General features: G+C 48.9%; 3 protein-coding genes across 4 annotated transcripts in view; all 3 read right to left on the bottom strand.

The window, feature by feature from the left end:
- Positions 1 to 3,863: 3,863 nt before the first annotated feature.
- On the bottom strand, positions 3,864 to 5,244 carry LOC120893608. The gene is made up of 2 exons (XM_040295597.1): positions 4,443 to 5,244; positions 3,864 to 4,374 (listed from the first exon to the last, which is right to left on the bottom strand). The coding sequence occupies exons 1-2, from the start codon at positions 5,149 to 5,151 to the stop codon at positions 4,016 to 4,018; spliced, it is 1,068 nt and encodes a 355-aa protein (XP_040151531.1). The 5' UTR covers positions 5,152 to 5,244; the 3' UTR covers positions 3,864 to 4,015.
- Positions 5,245 to 5,490: 246 nt separating this feature from the next.
- On the bottom strand, positions 5,491 to 7,294 carry LOC120893607 (protein odr-4 homolog). Its single transcript, XM_040295596.1, has 3 exons — positions 7,244 to 7,294; positions 6,155 to 7,163; positions 5,491 to 6,087 (listed from the first exon to the last, which is right to left on the bottom strand). Exons 2-3 carry the CDS (start codon positions 6,902 to 6,904, stop codon positions 5,518 to 5,520), a joined length of 1,320 nt encoding a protein of 439 aa, XP_040151530.1. The 5' UTR covers positions 6,905 to 7,163; positions 7,244 to 7,294; the 3' UTR covers positions 5,491 to 5,517.
- Positions 7,295 to 7,483: 189 nt separating this feature from the next.
- LOC120893606 overlaps positions 7,484 to 22,736 on the bottom strand; it is a 35,737-nt gene continuing 20,484 nt past the window's right edge. For both annotated transcript variants that reach the window (XM_040295594.1, XM_040295595.1), the window contains exons 3-6: positions 10,116 to 10,603; positions 9,044 to 10,039; positions 8,488 to 8,962; positions 7,484 to 8,400 (exon numbers count right to left, since the gene is read on the bottom strand). In XM_040295594.1, the coding sequence (XP_040151528.1) occupies positions 7,744 to 8,400; positions 8,488 to 8,962; positions 9,044 to 10,039; positions 10,116 to 10,603 (2,616 nt within the window). In that variant the 3' untranslated portion in view covers positions 7,484 to 7,743. The remainder of the gene's footprint in view (positions 8,401 to 8,487; positions 8,963 to 9,043; positions 10,040 to 10,115; positions 10,604 to 22,736) is intronic.

Genomic DNA, 22,736 nt, shown 5'->3' with positions numbered 1-22,736 from the left:
ATGCACTGTGAGCGCCGTTGCATGTGAATTTACTCTTTGGTCAACTCCAGGCACCTAATATACCTCCAATCATGCATTTTTTGTTAGCAACCAGCCTGACAGGTTGCCCTCAATCCGCGATCAAAGCGCGATCCATCGCTCTTGGAGACAGTTTCTGACAGCAGCAGCCAGCAGCAGCAGGCAATCGATTAATTATCCTTGTCCTCGTTCTTTTGTGAGGAACCCGGGGCTGCCATTCTCGACCCAGAAGAGATCCTAATTCTTGATGAGATTCTTTTAATATGCTTCGTTTTTTTCTGGTTCACTCAACGATTGGATTTTAATGGGCTAATGACACGGGGGGGAGGAATTTACGATTCTTTGCGACCGACCTGCCTTTGAGCGCAGATCGTGCCTGCAGTGTGATGGTGCGATTTATGATCGCCTTTGAAATATGACGACTTTACCGCCATGAGGACGGCTGGATCGTTGGCTCTGTTGCCCTTAGAAGCCATAAACTCCATCCCTCCCAGGCAAGCAAGCACACGTGGTCGTCGTGAGGTCATTGTTTCGAAGGTGTCATAATGTGTAGGCTCTCCTCCGGGCAGGGGGGGGGGGGTGAAATCGTAAAACAAACACGTTACAGGTACGTTCCTGCTCGATTCGCTTATCGGCAGCCGTTGCCCCGTTTTTAGAGAGCATAATAAGAGCATTCTCCTTCCGTTTTATGGGTTTGTTGCTTGCCGCGCTAGAATCAACCCACGTGACTGTATCCCGAATTTAATAGGAAACAATCACCAAGAAAAGACACAGAAAAGAGGGAGGTTCAGTCTTATTTTTTGCACTTTGTGGAGCGTTTCGGGCGTCTTTGGCACCGTTTTTTTTTTCTTTATTTTGCCTATCTTCCGGTCACGATCGCGAAAAACCTTTCACCATGGTTGGCCAAACCACATTTCATAAGGCCCCGTTCAGCAGTGTGTGTACACAGGTTCGTTAATCATTGTGCCTCCCACTGGAGCAGCAGAACATTCCACCCGGGACCCAAGAGCTGTCCGAGTACCAACACGAAACTATAATCAAAGGATCAGGAGTGCAAATTTCACCCGACGTTTGACAAATGAAGCTCCAAGATCCGGGCCAGGAGGTTTCATTTTACATTAAAAAAACTGGAGTTCAATTTAATGGAGTACTGAATGGGGGTGGTAGACCTGAAAAAAAACGCCACGATTATTCAACCTGAGCCTTATATTGCTTGTCCCTTGGGAAAGGATAGCCACGCATACATTACCACACCGCTTTGTTAAACCAAAAACGTGTGTGTGTGTCGTCTAATGATGTGTTACGTCTGTTGCGAAAACGTCATTTAAAGCCTTCGAATACGGCAAACACAACGGTGCAAATATGCGGAATTAAGTAGAAAAGATAAATTTGATTACATATTTCCCACAACCTCAACCTTCGCCCGGCAGGGTCATCTCGTCAGTGTGCCATCGCGCTAACGAGAAGAAATGCGAACCGGACCGGAAATGGAAGACACAAAACAACAATGCTGCCCTCCCATCATCCCCCCCAAAGCCACCCCCAAAGCAAAACGGCAACCCCAGAATTGGCGAAAAGTGTGGAAAATTAGAGCCAAAAATAAGGTAGCCCCAAAGCACCACCGTGTGCCATATAATCCAATCATCTCCGTTCCATCGTTCGTCTTCTGCTCCAGCAAAACCCTCTGTGTGGTTTTTTTGTATAATTATTGTGGCCACTTTTAATAACCGGCGATGTCCAGCGGAAGAAGCACGTAGAGATCGGTTAATAAACTAGCCCCCATCACAAAGAATATTAAACGCTACGCTTCCCTTCTCCTGCCGCAAGCGTCTACCAAACCAATGCCATCCAAAAGGCACAACACCGTTGCTCTGGCCACTATTACCCACTGACCCAGTGAGGGGTGTTGTGAGGAGAGCTCGTAGATTTTATCCCCACGACACACGGGGGCCGCCAAAACACCCAACCGTTGTCCACCCACAAGACGACTGGCCGACGTGGAGTGACGGGACGGGACGAGGGGGGCCATTTAGTGATCGCACATTGTGACCAGGGGGAGAGGGAGGAGGGGGAGCGGGAGGCTCATTTGCATCGGACCGGCGCGATTAAGTGCCGTGATTTCAATTAACAACTGGCCAATAGAACACGCTCGCCTCTGTGCCTCTGTGTACTTCCTCTCCAAAGACGATGGTTTGGCTCAAGTTGTAGGGTAGCAAAGGGTAGTAATTAATAAACGCACCGGAATCACCAGCAAGAGTCAAGCCGTCAGTTGGTCTCAGTCCAATTTGCATGGAAGGATGCAACAGGTGAAGAACAATGCAAACCTTCCGTGAAGTGCTTGGCGTCAAGCGAGGAACCCCTCCACGAGCAAATGTGCATTGTTGTTTTTTTCTCGGTAAATAACGATGCAGAAGTTAAATTATTCGCAGCTACAATTTTCACTTTGTTGAAATCACTTTAAGGTTCTCATATGAGTTTGGAGGTGGCAGCATTGTCAGGAGGTAACGCAAGCGGATTTCCGTTTCCCAGTTCGCCGGCTGAGCCCGCAGCAGAGTTCAGTTTGTTGGTCACTAATTAACTCATCAACTGAAGGAAAAAGACCGGAAAATAACACGTTTTTGCATGCTTTATGCAATCCGTCTCTCTGCGTCTACTCCCATTTTTTGCCCCAAGTACTGTGATTAACTCCACTGTGAAGCTGTGAAGCCTCGACAAAGCGGCAAATTAAGCTATCAAGCCAAACAAATTCACGCCTGAGTGTGAAACGCAATTTCGTTTAGCTGCGTTTTGGGGGAGATGTTGATCTGGTTAAGAATAGGGTCAACATTTTTACTCCACCTGATCGTTGCTTGGTGCTTGCAGGTCCAAACACTCACCTCCGAATGGTGCAATCGGCAATCAACATTACGCGCGACACAGCATGGTCTCTTGCACCATACCATTGGGGGATACATGTTAGTTGTGTTAGCTGTGTCGCTTAATTTTATGTAACGTGCCTTCTCCTCAGCAACCTTGAAATTTTGCGCTAATATGCTGATCACTTCTCCCCGTCATGGGAGATGCGATTGCGCGGATGGTCCGAAAGAGCTGCTATCTTCGCATGTTTCGCATGGTAAACAAAACGCTTGTACCGGGAAAGCGCTCCGCTCGATCGTCGTCTTCCTCGGTCCTGTCTGACGAAACACATTCGAAAGTTTTTCGCATAACCTGCTGAAGGTCGCTTCTTCTTCTCGTACTTGAAGAGGAACACCGCTGACATTGACCACGTTGCGGCACGTTGTATCTAATGCGCCCTCCCGGTTAATGTCCTCTCTGTCGCGCGAACCGTGCGGTATCGCGGGAAGGGAAAATGTAAACAAATGTTGGCCGAACATTGCCGTCTGCGCTTCCTTGGCGCTACGTGGCTTGAATCACATCGGCTATTAGCGTACCGATATACCGCGCCATGTTGTCGGTGGTGATATGCCGGGCGCTGGAAGACCTCGCTCGATGCGTCTCGATCGTTCGAATACGCGCGCGCGCCCGCCGCACACTGTAATCTAAATCCAATTGAACTTCTTCGCCGGCAATCTTAGTAGGCCGGTAATGTCTTCTCTAACGATTTCCTTCGCCATTTGCGAAACACTAAAATTGCACACCGATGTGTGGAGGTTTTCCGCGTTCATCATAATCAGCCTTGTTAGCGTGACCATTGCGGGGGCTCACAAGGGCACACACCGAGGGGGAACGACATATGATACTGCACGAGCGTGGAGGAGCGCGTGGAGCTACTATGCGACGTCGTTATGGTTACTAATCAGATATGCATCTAAGGTCAAGTTCAATGAATTGATTCTATTTATAAGTTGTGAAATGCGATCACAAGCAGTTGGTTGGGCAGTGACCTGTAAGCAGTTAATTTACATTTACATTTACAGAAATATTTAGTATTCTAGTAACAAATTTAAACAATCGAACGAATCCTTATTCAACTGACGTTTCAATTAAAATCAATTGCTCAATCGCTATCTATCGGCGGAAGCAGACACTTCATGCTTTCCGTAAGATACTGGGACATATTGTGCGACATTTGCATCGTTTCTTCATCCGTAGCAAGAGTGGCTAGATCTTTATCAGCTTTCTCCTCATGCTTAATTTCCAACCCCAGTGTTTCGGAACCGTCCGGAATGTCCAGTATCTCATGGTACTCGATCACCGTGCCGTCATTATCCGCCCAGAAATCGATGCTCTCGTACAGTTCCCGCATATCGGCAAATTGGTCGGCGTGCTGCTGGCATTCAGCATCTGCTACTACGTAACATTTGCTATCCTCCGATATTGGTTCATTTTCTTCTTTCTCTATAATCGACTCATTTTCTTGTATAGAAAACAACAAAAAAAGAATTAAATTTATGCAACTCATTTAAAAGCAACAAATCACTTACCTTGTTTCGTGGTGGGATCGTAATAGATAGGCAGCCTGCTGCCAAAGAACTTCTGCAACTCTTCCCTAGTCACCGGGCCATAGTTACCAGCAATATCGTCACCGTAGTGCGGTGCCGGCATCGTTACCTGGTCCACATACTCTGGCGGTATATCGACGATCACATTTTCCTGCTGGCAAATGCTATTGCGCAGGTGCAACTCGATCTTCATCTTCTCGAATATGATTTCCAGCCAACTGTTGTGAAACTCGTCCAGCTCCTCGCCCACTGGCCACTCAAAATCTTTCGGCAGCGTGCAGCAAACCTTCTGCTCAAAATCATTCTCGCGCTCCTCATGCCAGCAAAGCCACTGGTTGAAGAAGTCACAATTGCTGCCCAGGAACTGATGATGGCAAAAGACCCGGCAGCCTGTCCCTAGTTTGGCCCGCTCCGTCTCTTCCAGCGACTCGGTGGCGCACTGCTGGAAGCCATTAATTTTCAACATCAGCAAAAAGTCCTCAACGCGATTGAGCAGGAAAATGGTGGTATCGCCCGTCCGCCATTGTTCCACCATTGCGGGCACGTTGACGATGAGCCGGGTTTGATCTTGATTCCAGCACAGATAATCCACCAGCTCGGTGTTTACCGCGATCCAGAGCTTTAGCACGAAGTGCAGCTTCAGTAAATCCGATTCCGGGATGGAATCGTTATCAATAGTGATATACTCCATTTGCGTTTTTGATACTTTTTGCACGCCAAATTACGAATCGATGAGGTGCTGCTGAGGATGAAAAACTCACTAACCCGATACATGGCATGATTTGACAAATTTGGCCTTTTCCCCTTCGTTGCGATGGTAACGCAAAGTAAAAGGGCCGCCAATTTTAGTGTCCGTCGCGGGCTGCTGCGATGACGTTTCTACGAGAAGGTTCTTTATTTCCCCCTCTCCCATCGATTAGATTAGACTATTTGACATCCTCCATTGAGATGTCATTCATACATGCGATTTTACCTAATTTTTAATCCCGTTGATTTCTTCTTTCATTGAACAATTCGAAAACGCAGTGGCTCAATGAAAAAGATCCATGCTTTAATTTTACTTCATAAAATAGTACACCAGCAAAGCGATCAGCAAAACGATAACCGCGACCAGCCCTCCGACGACCGGCAGATTAAGCTTACCTTCAAAATCATCTTCCGTGCTGGTTTTACGCCACACCTCCTCCTCCCCGGCCGGGCGTTGTTCATCCTCTTTCACGGCAGGCACTAGCTCGACAGTACACTTGAGATCCCTCGCGGTAACTCCTACATCCAGTATTTCCTTTATCCGCACCAGCGGCGTTTCGACGCTTTCCTCCGGAAACAGATAGTCGCTGAACTCTACCGGAAAACCGCCCGGACCCTGGCGCACCGGGAAGTACACGCGGCGGGGCAGCTCGTTCAGCGTAATCTTGTCCTGCGGCGTGTCCTCCGTCTGTACCAGCGAATCACAGTGGATTTGAATGCGCGACATCAGCGACCGTACGATGTCGGTGACGATGAAGCGTTCCGCTTCAGCGAACGTGCATCGCGAGTGGATGTAAATCTGTGAGCTGACGATGCCGTCGAATTTCAGCGTACCCTCGAACTGTTCTATTTTCGCCTCACTCGCGGTAAGTTCGGCAGACTGCAATGAAAATGGGGAAACATATTATTCTACCTGAACGATTGCTGTACCACGCGCCACAACCTACCGTCGGCAGATAAACGTTTGCCAGGAATTTATCTTGATTTTTCATCGTCAGCACACCCTCCACGGTGTCGGCGCCTAGCTTCGGCGCTCCATCGAACAGAATTTTCGCATCCATCAGCTGCCCTTTCAGCTTTTTGGCACATTCCGTCAAGTTTGCCTCCGTGTCGTACTGTTCCTGGTCGGCCTGTTGCTTCAACGGGTACACCTCGTCCGTCTCGAAGTACACGTTCAGCTTGTGCCAGGTCGTTAGGCGCTCGACAAACTTCCAGTCGCACGGCAGGACGGTCGGATTTTCCGCCGCCAGGGAAACGGTTTTGCACACGTGCGCTTTGCTGCCGGACGAATAGTGCAGCACCAGCTTCTCGCCCTTCTCTAGCTCCTCGCACGTGCCCATCAGCAGCGGGTTCGCATCGAACGTTGCCTTCATGCTCATCAGGATGAACTTGATCGAGGACAGCAGGGTCGGCTCTTGGAACACATTCTTCGGGTGGATCACAAAGATGCCCATCACGTACATGCCGCCCGGCAGCATTCGGGTCGCATCCAAAGCGTGCTGCGCAGCCACCGTTGCGTTTAGCTTTTGCGAATCGTCCGCTGTTTCTTCGTCCGTGATGCGGCTCGCGTGGACAATGTAATCCTTTCCGCCGGCCGACGGTTGCCCGACCAGCAGTCCCATGCAGACTCCGGCCTTGCGGCTGAGCTGACGCAGATAATCCTCCACGAACGATTCGCACAACACCGAACGACCCATGCTGGAGCCTGGATGCCGCTTTGCGCACAGTAATTTTGTCCAAACGAGCAAGATGCAATGATCTATAGATGTTTCGAAAGCTGTTTTAAACCTAACATCTGCTGCAAGTTTTGCTCTTTTTCACGAATTGCAGTTTGTTTTCCCCGGCAAATGACGTGTCGTGTTTCGGTGACGTGTCGTGGATGGCGACTTTCTACTGCATAAATGTGCGCTGTGTTCACGTTGGCATGTTCGTGTGTATGCTTTGAGCTTAGAAAACCTTTAAAGAAAGCGAAACGTATTTTAAGAACAACGCAAAAATGTGGCACTCTTTGCATAAAGAATTTGCAAAATTCTTACCGACTTTCGCTTCATATGTAAACAAACTTCTGCGAACAATTTGACATTTCTCTGACAGCGATTCTGTGCAGTTCCCAGTTTGGCCGCTGCAATGCCGTGCGGCGCTAGCATCGGCAGCGAGGTGGAGAGGTTTTTTCAATCGTGCGAATCAAATTTGCAATGAAACGTCGTTATTTCAAAAGCTCTGTTATTTTCTATTTCATTTCTAACTAACAAGATCGCAAGAAGACAAAACACCAATCACATTGTAAACCTGTAATTATCACTTTATTTCTTTTTTCCATTTAAACAGTAAATAAACTATACACAGTAATCTGGCTTATTCGCAAATAAATAATTATCAAAGATCATTGTTCGTCGTGTGTATGCGGTCATTCGACAATCCGATGCCGTCGTCCCTTTCCTACTTCTTTTGATGCCACCTCGGTGCTAATAAATTAATTCGTCAGAGAATCATTTTCCTTCGATTTTCTTTCGTTTCGCATTCCGGGCCACAGATCTCACGTTCGACAGTTGCCGTCGCAGTTAATTACGGACCAGATCCAATCGACGTAGTTCGGCACCTTGGTGTAGATACCGAACTTGTTCTGCTTCCCACACCCATCCCCGAAGCTCGTAATACCATAGATCGTCCACGGGCTGTTCAGCTTGGTCGCATCGCGGCACAGCAACGGCCCCCCGGAATCGCCCGCGCACGTATCGATCCGGCCCCGCTTGTGCCCGGCGCAGAACATATTTTTCGTGATCGTATAGTCGTGATACACCGCCCGGCACCGTTCGTTCGGTACGATCGGTACCTCCGCCTCGTGCAGTATGTCCGTCCCGGCGTCGTCGTTATGGCGCTTCTTGCCCCACCCAATGATGGTGCAGGTGTGCCCGGTCGGCAGCGCCTGATATCGCTCCGGCAGACAGGAGTAACCGATAAAGTTGGACCGTTCCACTTCCCGCGGCAGCTTCAGCAGTGCCACATCGTTGTCGACCGTTTTCTTATCGTACCGTGGATGCTTAATGCTCAGCTCGACGCGGAACTCAATCTCCGTGCCGTCCGATTGCTGCAGATTGTGCTCACCGAGCCGCACGAACAGCCGTTTGCGCACGCAATGCGCAGCCGTTAGAATCCAGCGCGAAGAGACCAACGTTCCGCCGCAGAAAGCCTCCTGGAAAAGCGAAGAGAGAGTCAGAAAGAAAAGATCCATCAGTGAATAGGATACCGGTCACCTGTGCTCCCTTCCCTCCTTCCCTACCTTAAACCGATTAAGTATGGCCACCTGCCAGGGCCACTGTCCCCGGCGGCTCGTTTTTCCACCGATTATACGCAGCATGTTGTAGAGATAGTTCTTCTTTGGCTTGTCACGCACCATCGGCAAACCGCAGGTCAGCGGCTGGGGCAGGTACTCGGGCTGCAGCAGACCCCGCCGGTTGGAGAATATCTGGGCCGACAGAGTGGATGGCACCGGGACCGTATCGCTTCGACTCAACCCATTCGGATGTGGCCTTCGCGGTCGGCTGGGCCGTGGCGTTGTCGTCGTGGTTGTGGTCGTCGTTGTGGTGGTGGTGGTCGTGGTCGAAGGTGGTGCCGGCGGTGGGGGCAGAATGATGTTGCGGCTGTTCTGGTACAGCTGATTGCCGATCCACTCCTCGCAGAAGCTGCCCTCGGTGTAGCAGTAGGCAATCTCTCGTATGACATCGTTCCCACAGAAGGACGGGATGCGGCAGCGTCTGCAAAAAAAAAACAAGAGGAGAAAGATTGCATTAATATCTCCGTCACCACCAGCATCATCAATAGTCTCTCGGGCTTACTTTAATCTTCGCGTTGTACACTTGGCCGTACACTTGGTCCACTTGCTCCACTTTGTGTAGGGGTTCTCCACCTTCCGCGGCATTTCGAAGACGGCTTTCTCGCGTGCTCGCCGCTGTGTCAATGCCGGGCCGGACTTTAGCATCCTCCCGGCCTGCTCCTCATCCTGCTCACTGGACGAACTGCTCGTATCGGTTGAATCGTCATCCACTTCACGCTTAGCCGTTCGAGCCTCCTCCACGCCCGTAGTCGCGGTGGAGAAGGACTCCAGCAGCTGTTGTTGATAGCGCTGCGTACTGTTGGAATCATTTGCCAGCTTCTCCGTCGTGTGTGGAAAGGCATCTCCTTCGTGCCTGTGCATCATCATCGGCTGCAATCCAGCGTGTTTGCTGCTGTTCGACAGTAGGACAATCGGACGCCAATCTTCCTGGTCGTCCGATTCGGGATACTCCTCCCCTTTGCGGTTCGAGAATCCCGTTCCATCTCGATACAGATGGTCGTAGTAATCCTCAAAGTAATCGCTCAACTTGGACGGTTGCCTTCGCGGCAGATGATACTGCTGGTGCTGCTGCTGACGGTGGCGAGGATATTTCACAAACTTATGGGAAGCCGTCTCGTACCCATTATCGTAGTGTGGGGCCAGTGCCAGACTGGGCGATAGAATGCGCTTATCATCGAAATCGTCCAGATTGATCAGCAACGGTTTGCCCTTGATCATCTGCGACAGTAGCTCCTCCTTGCGGTGAAACGACGGATACTTGGACGGACTTTTCAGTATGACGTAGTCGGTATCGCTGTCGGAATCATCCAGCTCGTCCTCCTCCTGGATGATGATCTTCTTCTTCTTCTTCTTGTTACCATGCTGCTGGAGCTGCTTCTGCACGTGCCCGTCAAAGTTGACGATCGTAAACTGGTTCAGCGGCAGCGCCGAATGATGCTCCTCTTTGGTGTCCTCGATGTGGACGGTCGGAATCGGTGGAATGTGCAGCGGGACGCAACTGATGAGTAAACAAACAAACAAACAAACATGAGCATAAGGAAGGTGTATCTGGAAACAAGGGCCACACTGCTTACATGTTCTTGGGACATATCCGTTCCTCCGTCTGGATGTGATTGCCACACTTGCGCTTGGCGATGCAGTACCGCTCCCGCTTCTGGTGGCAGTAGTAGTCGCACGGTCCCCATTTCGTGAACGGCGTGAAGAGGTGCGGATTCAGCCGACGCTTCCGGTGCGGCCAGCCGGCCGATCCGGGCTTGATTCGTCGCGGCGCCGCCGGATACCGCCGGCGGTGTTTAACGATCTTCTTCACCTTCCGGTAGCTGCGATCGATTCCGTCCAGCTCGATCGACGTTCCGGCCGCTCCGAATCCGGTCTCGCCGGTCGCCGGTACGGCCGACTGTTCGGGGATAAACAGTTGCGAGCGTGGTTGCGATTGCAGCTTCCGGGGTGTGAAATGTTTGCCATCGATCGTACCGCGATCGGACGGCGTGGCTAGGGGTCGTATCAGCAAGCTGCCGCTACCGAACACCGGCGTAGTCTGTTGCTGAGGAATACTGTAAGACTGTGAGAGCGAAGCAGAAAGGGGAATGGAAATTTGTTAGAGTAATTTTTATCCAGCTTTAACAATGTAAAGGTTGATTGAAGTGCTGCAGTGCAAAAGGAAGGAACAAGCAAGAAGCCCCGAAACTCTTTGTTGATTGTGTAGGAAATCCTTCCAACAAAACGACAATTACCGACCACTCGACCCTTTTTTTCCGTGCCGTAATTTTCAAGAAATGTTTCCCCCAAAACAAACCCCCTCCGCACTCCAAAAAAGTCCAACGACGATCGGCGGCCGGAGATAGTCGACACTCAGACAGCCTCACGGATTATATTCACTGCGGCACGTCCTCCGTCGCCGTCGTCGTCGTTGACAAAACTCCAGGTCCAGAGCAGCAGCAGCGCGTGCGCGCATGATCAGAAGAGTCCACCTTACTACTACACACCTTCAACTTGTCGCACCGCAAATGCAATGCGCGTTTGTCCGTCTTTTACCGTCCACTTCTTCTGTGAATGGGTGGAGGCTTTCGGTCCTTTCGTCTTCTTCCCATTCCCATTCAATAAGCCAAAGCACGAGGCTAAGTAAGATTCATGAATGGAGATAGTACCATGCACACACGCCTACTTCTTCCTCCCCCGAGAGCTGCCGGGTCCTCATTACCGAACATCATCCAGCCCGGGTTTGAATGGGTGCCGGTATGCGCGTATTCGGTCGCAAGCAAAAAGGAAACAAACGAACAGAGAGACACGAACTCTGTGTTTCGTTTGCCGGTGTTACAAAATCGTACTGTAATCTCTGGTGTGTCTGCAAAATCGTTCCCCACCGCCAGCTCCACCGAAAGAGAACCCACCGGCACACATGCAGAGGGGAAGCATAAATTTTCAATGTTTATCGAACATTAAACGTTTCGTTCGCGGCATTCGCCAGGGTTGCGGTTGCTTTATCATGCCGTCCATTTTACTGCACACCGTTTTTACTGCTCGTGGGTGCATCGTCGTTCACCACGGCATCGTTCGTTGCTGGTTGGTGCCTCAGGTGAGTGTCATCTTGCATAAAAACGTGCTCCCTTTAAAGCTGCACCTCTGTGAATGGTTGTTACCTGGGGCAGCAAAAGGTGGCTTATCTCACCCCGCAGAGTGTGTGTGTGTGTGTATTTACATGCTACCGTACTCCCAGAATAGAAGAAAAAACCTCTCTCTCTCTCTCTCTCTATCAAGACACTACAAACATGAAAACCACTCTTAAGCGGGAAGACACTCATTAGGATTAAGTTCAAGAATCGCCGAAGCAATCTGGTCTACTTCCAGTTCCAGCTGCGAGCCCCACATTAAACGGCGGTGTAAACGAGGTGATGAAGACAGTTCCCGTACCTATAAAACTACAATTAAGTCACATTCGGAGCAACGATAAGAGTCAGAGACACCGGCTCAATTCGATCAAATTGCTCAATACCCGCTGATCATCGGTATTCCGAGTTCCAAGAGTTGCTTGCGCGGAGTTGAAGTCACCAAGCCGCGGCTAAGCGTCCACCAAGTCCACGTTGGCAGACAGAGTGTGGGTCGATCGTTGGGGCGATTATAGTAATGGTTGTGGTATGTGCGTGTGTGTATATCTGTATGCATATACCGTACATAAGCAGGTGTGTTTGGGAAGCTGCAGAGCGTCTGGGTTCGTGGGTGGGTGTGGTCCTTCTATTGGGACCACGGAAAAGATGGAAAGTAACGCAAACAACACACCGACCAAACCACCGTACGTCATCGACAGTAAACACATAGGGGCTGTTGTCCATAAAGTCGTCTTAGCTTTGGTTCGTGAAGCTCGGCAATTGATTTACTTTCCGGGTGGAAATACGCGATCGTTAAAACGCAATAAGCTTCTAGGATTAGAGGTGTGTTAACGGATGCTTATTACGGTGGACAGTTAACGGCTTAATCGTGGAGCAATTGAATCATGTGCCATAAGCCACCAATTTCACAAGAAAGCAGATCACGTGCTATATTGCTAAACCTGATAAATCGACACGTTAACAACCCCTCTTCATCTCCAAACAGTGAGTAAGACAATTTATGCTCCTCCAATACAGCTGTCCATCCGAAAACAATCATCCATTCATCATCTGCTCCATTCAAAAACCTTCAAACCCACATGCTCGTGGTGTAGAAGAACTTCATTGATAGTGGAGAATCGACCCCAAAATGACGCGATACTGTACAAGGGGGCAAAAAAGGAGAACACTGTTCAAGCAAGTGGGTTGCAGGATTTGCATAAACGCCCTGGCGTTGTGTGCCAACGCGACCGGACTCGTCGAACCGTCAGGACGCCAAACGTGCCAAAATAGGGAACGGAACTATAATTTATGAGCGGCTCAATTTCTAGGTTACGTTATACGGGGTTTTGCATTTCGTGTGCTGCATGCTATCGTGCCCGCATCGAAGAGAAACTTGCTGTAGGATGCAGAAGGAAGCAGTTTTGGAGGGAAGCCCAGAGATGAGCATCAGAGAAGATCGGGTTTGAAAATGAACGCATCTAGTTCTCCACATTTATACTCCTAGTGGTACTTGCATCTATCTTGTAGTAGTCGTTCACCAATGGATACTACCCAATAAGTGTCCCAATCATCTCTGCGCAATAAATTTAATCCTCTAAGTATCGATAAATTACCAGCAACCTTCCTGAGTGGAAGCGTTAATGAAGCTCTCTCACAAGCCATTCCCTTTTTGTTGAATCGTTTCGCTTGCGATAAGACATTAGTTAGGCGAGTCATCCGAAATCAATCACCAACCCACCAAAGCCTAAACCATCGGCACAGTCTCGGCCCGAGCCTCTCACCCATCGATCGACCCGCTAATCCGGCGAAGCACTCCGCTAACGTACGATGCGTAAAGCTCGCGCATTGGACCACAGGTATTAGATCGTAAATTAGTCCTTTTCATCGTTACCCGGTCCGACCAGTTCCAGGCGATTGCGTTTAAACGAGCGTAATGGTGCGGCAGCTCTCAGCAGGTGTCACACGCGTCGCAGCCAACAAGCTTCACGAGATCGCGATCACTCTACGTTGCAGTTTGTTGCAAATAAAACTACTCACAACATTGCATCGGCGGCACAAATTTACAATCGTTGCGAGTGTACGGCGAGGGTGTGTTACAAACGTGAAGGATCGTATTTTTTCCAATTAAAATGTAACCAAATGCAACTGTTCTACGCCCCAAAGGTCATCCGCTAGCGGGGCTGCCACGATTGGGCTAGGGAGGCGATCTTTCTCGAGAAGTAACGATTTGTCCGCGCTTGTTATGACTCGGTGGCCCGGTAATGTCATTGCCAGGCGATAATTATCATAATTATCACAATAAATGATTCCGCGAATTCCAACGCGGCGTGATCTTTCGCTTTTACCCAGCAGGCGGGGAAGCAGGAACACTGTGGCGTGAACTATGTCATTTTGTGTCATTTCCCACTATCATTATCGGATGTGTTGTGTGCGACACGGAATCATTTATCTTACACAGTAACTATTGAAATGTCATCCTGATTAAGGCCCGGCGAGTTGCATAACGGCGACTTGAAAGTGGGCGATTTGCACCTAGATTCCTGCTAGCTGTGCCAAGGGATACTATTATAAGCAATTTGAATGTAAATTAGTGCTTGTTTGTCGGCTGACATATCGAGACTTCTGAAGAAGTCATTTTTGTAGTCTTCCATTCCGGCTTTACTAAACTAAAGTGCTGATAATTGTTACGACCATGGGTAAAGAGGTAACGAAATGGTTGTTTTATCATCCACATTCAAAGATTAAGCACGATCTCTACACCGCCGCATACCATAGCCCCGTGTCTGATCTCCGTTTATGTAAATGAATCCATATCTTAAACTCTGAAGTCTGTTCTGAAGATTAATTTCTGCGATTCTGCGTTAAGTCTTCGTCCACAAAGAACAACGCGGCAATATGAATATCGTCCCAAACTTCTTCACAAAAAACATTAGTCCACTTTAAGCTGAAACCCCCCCCCTTTCCAAATTTATGACCCATGTCTGGGGTCCGGTATTAGCTGATAAGAAAACTAGTCATCACGCTGTATCAAACTCACCGACCATTTTCGCACACTCCATAAATTAGTACGGCTTCCAGCCACACTACCGACCGGCCGGCCTAATTCGTGCTGTTCACCCGGGTTTCGGATTTCACACCCTTCCATTAATGGCCAATTCTGAGTGTACGTGTGTGTGTTTGACGATTCCAGATCGTTGAAACGTTTCGGAGTGGCTTCTTGTGCAAAGAAATCAGACCAAAAGGTAACAACTACTTCTCGAAACGAATTCACCAGATCTCGACCGGTAAGCGACGAACGCGGAGCATCCCACGCAAGACCCCGCCAGCACTGGGAGGGATGGCAACCTTTTGGGTAAGCATCGACCTGGACATCCATCGGTTTACATCACCCATTGTCCCCAGTCCAGGGCGGTTGGATTGGCAAACCTCTCCCCAGGGTGGACTCCCCGCGGTGCTGTTTGATTAATTTCGACGGTTTCAATTTCTTCGTATCCCTTCCTCCAGCGGGGATATAGTAAACATTTTTCCACCGGAAACCGGAGTCTACACGCTGGTGCGTGTGTGTGTGTGTGTGGCCAACCGGTATTCAATTAACTCCAAGCTTCTGCACTCGGCCAATGCAAATTATTTCCCTGCCAGTGGCAAGCGCAACCACCACCACCACCGTGATCATGTTCCATTTGCGATCACCGCTGCAGTACAAATAATAATGCAGCGGCAGTTTGTAAAATGTGCCGAAATTAACACCGTAAATTATACCTATCCCGCGGCGTGCGCACTTTGTGTTTGTGTATGCTCGGGATGCTGCTGCGTAAACGAAATGCGACGGCTGCCCAACACAGCCAAAACCCACTCAGATATCGCAGCTGACAACTTAACAAACACATTGACACTCGATCTTCATCTTCGAGCGAGAGAGAGAGAGAGAGAGAGACAGAGAAAAAGAGCAGGAAGAAGACACGATCTCTCGAAGAAGCACAATTCATTCATAAAAACATCCCACCCTCCCGGCCCAACTCGGGATGCCCTTCCGCCCTTGCAGCCATAGGGGGTTTGCCAATCCTTTCCAACCCCCTGTCGGATGTAGTGTGGCTTTATTTATTCATCTCTGTCGTTCCGATGAGCGCGCAGTTTGTGTTTGTTTTTTTACTTTTGTGGATGAGGGGGGGGAGGGGTGGAAAGCGATTTTTTGGGGGTGTGCGTATGTTTGCTTGGGGGTGAGTTTCGTGAAGGAGAAAAAAATAAAACCACAAAACCATACGGTTACGCATGAGACACCGAAAGAGACTCTGTTCGCCCACAATCGGGCTGGCGGGAGTGTCGGGAACTTCGTCAACATGACCCCCCCTCCCCTACCAAGAGCGGTGATTATAAATCTTCGTTTGACAATCATTAGACTGTTTACGTTTCCGAACGCGATTTGGCGCTAGGCGTGTGTGTGTGTGTTCAGGGCGATCCTCTCCCTATGTGCAAGCCAACGCGCATGGTCTCGCAAGCCATATGGCCCAAGCACCATTGGGAATTTGAACGAAGTGCTGGCGGTGTTGGGGTTCCCCCGAAACGCGTTCGCTCCAAGGATCGGTTCGATCCGGGGGCGAATGTTGACGCGTGAATCCATTACGCCTGTTGGCGGAATAGTTTAACCGGTCGTACACGTATTGTTGAACAAATGCTTGATGTGACGCGATCTACATAGGGTGCGGGTTTGGGTACCGCAAGCTCTCCAGTAGAGTGTGCTCTCCGTAAAACCTAGCAAACTCGGGCGTTGGAGGATAGAAGGCATTTGCCTGAGTACTTCCGAAATGGAATGGGCGGTAGAAAGGGGGGGGGGGTCATGTACGCATTATTCATCACCAGCATGGAGGAAAACAAGTTGCTAGAAACACGCCGTCAACATGAAGCCCGAAGTGTTCATTTTGCACTCACTTGAGCGGTTGACGTGTCAAAGTACATCCTCAAGAAATTACAAAAAACAGATACTCAAAACCACACCAACATCGCATTAAACTGTTGCAAATTGTTGTCCGTGTCTCAAGCAACTATTACTTGTAAAAAGCCCTCTTATAAACCACCAATAGTGTACAAAGAGCGCACGAGACATCACGGTGCCCTTTTGCGCGAGACTTCCATACCCGAGCGGGAACGTGAGCGTGACAGCGCCGTGAATGATTTATACGACCCGCACGAATAAATCAGAGGCTCCAGCTGGTCTCCGAGGGGGTTGGGTGGGCATAGTGCACAATCGTTGGAACAACCAGCAACCGGATTTGTGCGCCGGTATACCGGTTCGGTCGTGTATTACACAGTGACACAGTGCGATTTGTCCCTGGGAGAGCTGGATGCAACCAAACTCCTCTGTTACACCGACACAAGCGGGAGTCATCAGTAGTTGCTGGTCCTTACAAGTTTAGGCCCTGGAAAAGCAGGTTTCTTTACGTTCATTCATCGAGGTGCGAAAGAGCTACTGCCGGTGGAGTTGCGCCCTTCGTAAGCGCCGCTTTGTCTAAGACAGTGTCTAACGGCTGAGGGCGTTGTGTGGCTGTATCCACAAAAAAAGGAAAATGAATTGCTCTTCCAATTTATAAGATAAAGGAATTAATTTGAACATGAAAAGTGAGGTCCGATTGAACACCGTCCTTTGGAAAGTATTGTTCTATTAACAGCATCATCCAGTTTGAAGTTGCTCCCGTTGCTCTATCACTTTCATCGCTACACCAATCCGTACAGGTACATGTTTTCTGGTCCGGTATTGGAGTTTTGTGTTTTGTTTTTGCCATCTTCTGCCACTTTCTCCCGGTCATTTCATTTTTGTCTATTACCAACCAATGTCTCACAGACGTCTGTCTGCCTTCTCCTCCCCTAAGGGGAGTTTGCATTGTCCCCGTTTCGCGATTCGCGATCACTTACTGAATGTCTCAAACAAAAGCGACAACGACTCGTTGGCTTCGTTCGCGCGCCATTCGGCCATTCGGACGGGCCTAGCAAAGGGCAAGAGGAGGATCATTACTTTCCATTTCGTTACCGTGTCACCATTAACACACACACACACACACAAACGGTGCTACACGGGATGAAAAATGGCTTGTGTTTTTTTTTTTTGGGAAGGAAGCGAAAAGAGAAACACTCCCTGGGTTACAAAACGATATTAAAAGTTGTTAGAGATCGCGCATAACTCCCGCATGAAAGTGAGTGGAGGACATTTTTCAAACCCAAACGCTGGCCAGAGCGCTCGGTCAAGTCGGCCCCAATAATTCCCAAAAAAAAAAAAACGCAAACGCAATCGATGATACGTTAAAGGGCAGCATATTTGTTATGACACGCTTCGAAATGCCACCGAAGGTCAGTTCACGTCGACAAATAAACAACGCGTGTGCGCCCTTTTGCGTCCTATCGCCCTGCTAAGTGTGTAGTAGATCAAGATCACGAATTAGCGCGCATTAGGGAGGCGCGCTACAAACGGCTTGAACGATCACGCAAAACCCTAGGTCACGGACCACGCAGCCGGTCCACAAAAGTAAGGTGCAAAATTGGACCCCCTTGGCGTGAAAGTGAAAAACGTTTTCGATGAAAGACGTGTGTGGCGGGAGAAAAAGGGATGAGGAGAATAAAATTTATGTGTTCTTTTAGAATGAAAACTTGCGGCGCCAGTGCGTGTGTGTGTGTGTGTGTGTGGTGAAGGGGAACCAATTTTCTAACCGGTCCAAACAAGCTGAATTAATAGAGAGTGAGAGGGAGAACGGTGGAAAACGGTTGGGACACAATCAACGCTAAGATTGGTGTTTTCGTCCCAATCTGCTCGGACGTTGTTAAAAATCGTCGCCGCACCGGCAGGAAGGTGCACACCATCTCTAGACGATGGTCGTGTGCTCGCTTATAATTAGCCTTGAACATGACTGCAACATGACAGGGGCGGCGATAAGAAAGCCGGCGGGAGATTCATTAGCCGGACCGGGGCCAAATTCTTCCACCGGCGTGGGGAGCGCGGGTGGAATTTACATTTTGAACGCTTGCAATGTTGTTGCTGTCACGTTTCGGAAGAGCGGACTGAGAGGGGGGGGGGGAGAAGCAGTAAAGTATTGTAATTCTTTTGTCCACCCCATATTCATACACAAAGTATGAGAGTGAGAAAGTCAATTAATCAATCTATAAGTAAGCGTTTTTAGTGCATACTATATCGGATGACACTCAAGTAGCGAAAAGCTATAAATACACGGTTCTCTCGGGACGGTTGTAGTCCGGAGTAAATAGGCTGCAAACAAATCGCTTGTAATGTATGTAAATTTATGCTTCACGGCATGAGAATTCAAACGCAGACAACTTCATAATGCGCGCTAATCCTCACCAGCGCGCCGGGCGCATTCTAAAGACCCGTTGAATTATGTGCTAAAACATCATGTTCTCTAGCGCGTTATCTTTATAACCCGAACCCGCGTCTTTTTTTGTTTAAATGCTTCTCACCTCATCTTTGTCTCCGACCTCTTCTTTTCTGTTGAACGGCGCCTGTACCGTGTACCCCCAACTTGCTGAACATCCAGTCTCGCGTTTGTTGGCGAAGTTTTAACGTTTAGCCATTGGCAAAAATATGACTGAGCAAAATTGCAGAAAATCACAACGACAGGACGCTAGACGTTCCCTTGCTCTAGCACTCGAAAAGGGGCCCCGTGGAATCCACCCCAAGCCGTCAGACCACATTAGAGTCGCGTTTAGATCAAAGCCGCACAACGCGGATATTGGGCGCATGTAAAGACAGTTTTTGCCTGCCAGGTCCGTGCGCGCGCGCGCACACTAGACACATCAGTTTTAATGGGAAAATGGTGTTAATTTTGATGTGCTCCGGTTTTACGATCCTGGTGCCACTGGCGGCTGAGTGTGCTATTTTTTGTGCGTGTGTGTGTGTCTATTTGTTTCAGCCAGCTAAACACACAGTTAGACGCCGGGGCTACTTTATGATCCGCCTTACTGGGCCGCACACGAGCTTGAAGGGGGAATAAATTCTGCACGCTCCAGAAGTCACTCCATAAAATTCAAGATAAATTATCCCTTCCCCTCTAACAAATGGGGGCTTTCGTTCGCCTTTAGCTATTAACAATGCAATATTTGAAGCCTAAAGTCTGAACGGCCTCTGCCAACCTTAACCGTTGATTATTATACAGAGATTTGAGGTCCTGATTTTATAGACAGTTTTGGGTTAATAATCAGCAGCTCCTCAGCTGCAACTGCTCATCCAGCATTCTTATCAACCACAACGATCAATTACTTGCTAACGGCAATACATGCACACCTGTTCGGGCCTCGAACTTCGGATCATCATCATCGCCAATCTAATCAATGCGCAGCGTGTCGTCTACCATTCTTCACGCAAGGGCACTAGTTTTTTGGGAAACATTTATGCATTTGCTCTTTGGTCTTTTTCCCAGTCTTGCGGTCTCACGATCGTCAACGATTCATCGATCATGCCTCACAGCTAGATTACACTTGCCTTCCGCGTAACACCATTCCTCGTGTTCGATCACGTGCTCCATGTGTCCAGTGTGTGTGTGAGTGCGTGTTGTGTATGCTCACCGCATAGAACATAAATCAGCACGAATCCAATCAGTGCCGCGCGACGAACCAAACCAAACAGTAACAAAAATGAGACATGGAATTCAATCAATCCTCCGCGAGCTCATCGACCGGGAAAGCCGAATGATTTATGTAAATTGTCTGCGCGCGCATGTGTGTTCGTGTGTATGTGTGCATGTATTGATTGTCTCCGGGTGCTGACAGGCTGCCGGGATGTGCCTCTAGATTGTATCAGCTGACCTTACCGGGTACGACCGTGGCAGAGAGGTTTGCTTAATCTAACTGCCCCGAAACGAACACTCTAGCGCCACACTGGTACCACGATCGCGCTTCCAACACAACAGCCCCTCATTGTTGGCAAATTTTGAAAGCGACACGCGAATTTATGTTGTCACTGATAAATTAATTTGACAGCTGCATTTATTTCAAACAAAACGCCGCGTATCTTACGCGCTCTTCTTCTGCAGCAGCTCCGCTCGTTACACGTCCACGCAATGGACGGTTGAACGGATGTGAACGCACGGAACACCGGGAACGGGCGAGCCGCACGTGTAGGTGTTACATAAATTTATGAACTCAAATATTTAAACTTCCCTCCCCCTCCTGGTTTTCGCTTTCCACCATTCTCTGTTCACTTGTCATTTGCGCACAGTGCAGCTTCTTGCGATCCCATCTTGCCATCCGTTTTCGCCCCGTAGAATGTTTTAGTTTTGCAACATTTCCTGCTCCCCCTTCGTGCGCTTGTTGATCTTCTGCCTAGCTGCTTCTTAATCGCACTTTTTATCTCTACACACAAACACAAAATCGATGATCATCTTAAAGCGCGGACCTTTCGAGAGGCTGTGCGCTGCCATTAGTTTGTTTGCTCAGCTCGATCGTCGCCGTCGTCGTCGTCCTCGTTGGCTTCATCCCGCGTGTGTTGAAGTTTACCATTTCACATTTGCACAAACGGGCCTGATCCAGATCTGCTGCCCGAGATCAAGATCATGCAGCTCTCGCACAAGATATCTATACATCGAAGATATCCCCCGGTGTGAATGTTTCAACACATGCCCCCCCCCCCTCCGTCCGCAGACACAGACACATCTGTGCGTGAACTCTAATATTTGATCGCCTATCGCCGCGGCAAGATCTCGCAGACGGAGTGCAAATGTTCCGCGTAGAACATCGAAATTTTTTTTTTGCATTGGAAAGAAATTTGATACCTTCCCGTTGATTGTGTTGACTGTTTTTTGTTGCTTTGGAGGTTGGAGATTGGAGTGCAAGGAAGCATACACCAAAAAAAAATCACAAGAAGCAGCAAGACAACATTTCCGGTTATAGTCCGGACAGCGTCGTGACTGACCGCGCCTGAAGCACAGGGAAATGTTAGTGCATATTAAGCGAACGGGTTTTGGTGCTGCTGTGGCCAACGTCTGTGGCTCGGGGACGGTGAGAGTTTTATGGCACCCCGTACCGGGATCCAATTTGTGCAACGTCCCGAAGATCGAGAGCAGCACCCGATTAGCATGCGAGTTTTTATAGCAAATTTATGCTTATGGCCGTAATCAAATGATAATTTTTCGGAACCTAATTTTCGATCCTATTGGTCAATGTGTCAGACAAAGTTATCGGTGAGTAGTTTATTGTTTCATCAGCAGGCGAACTACAGTTCTGGAGAAGAAGTTTAAGAACTCCGGTCCAGAGGACCGCAACGTCTATCCATACTATTGAAACATCGAAGAACCCATCCCGTAATTACATCTGTATCCACTTCGCATCAGAAAACGTTCAACCTCAAACCAAAAACCGTTTGGCTGCAATGTGTGGAAATGTTTGCCACATGTTTGCCCTCAAACGTTTTGTAACGATAATCCAACAAATCTAACAACTTCTTATGCCACTTCACCGCCACTAATCGGACCCGAACAACCTTACCAGAATAGAATAAATAATTGGTATCCAGCCCCTCCGAAACTGCTACCAAACTGCAGCGACGCAAGCCACCCTAACCCATTATCCACCATCTGTCCGCGAGGCGGAGAACTCCAAGAATTTTCTCCTTCACCACCCCTAGGTATACGGCAAACCGGGATTCTGCCCTACCAAAGGGAACAGATTTATTGATATCTTAATGCTGCCGGTCCAAACAATTCCCAACCCAACGTCGTGTATCCACGTTCTCCTCCCACTGACAGCATAATTCATAGGAGGGCAGAGTCGTAACAGGCCGCCCCCTCGCCTTCGGGGGGAAGATTAATTGATGCGTTCGATGCGTACAAAAGGGCGGCCGGGGAGATTACACGGAATGAGCCCCCTTTGCTTCGAGGCAGAAAACCTGAAAACTGAAATCAAATGATACTCTAATAGGTTTTTATTCGTTCCTATCGACAACTTTTCGTTCGGGGGATGCCCTTGTAGGAGACGTCGGGACAGGAATCCACACCGCATTCTATGCCTATGATTTAGAGGTCATCGATGATGATAGAATGTTTATCTGTCCGGCGATCGGTACTCAAACGAAAGCTGGGGGACTTGAGTAGAGGACACGGAAGAGAGTTAATC

Source organism: Anopheles arabiensis, chromosome 2 (assembly GCF_016920715.1).
Source record: "Anopheles arabiensis isolate DONGOLA chromosome 2, AaraD3, whole genome shotgun sequence".
NCBI lineage: Eukaryota > Metazoa > Arthropoda > Insecta > Diptera > Culicidae > Anopheles > Anopheles arabiensis.
Note: the sequence above shows the minus strand (reverse complement) of the source record. Positions and strands in the feature narration are given on the sequence as shown.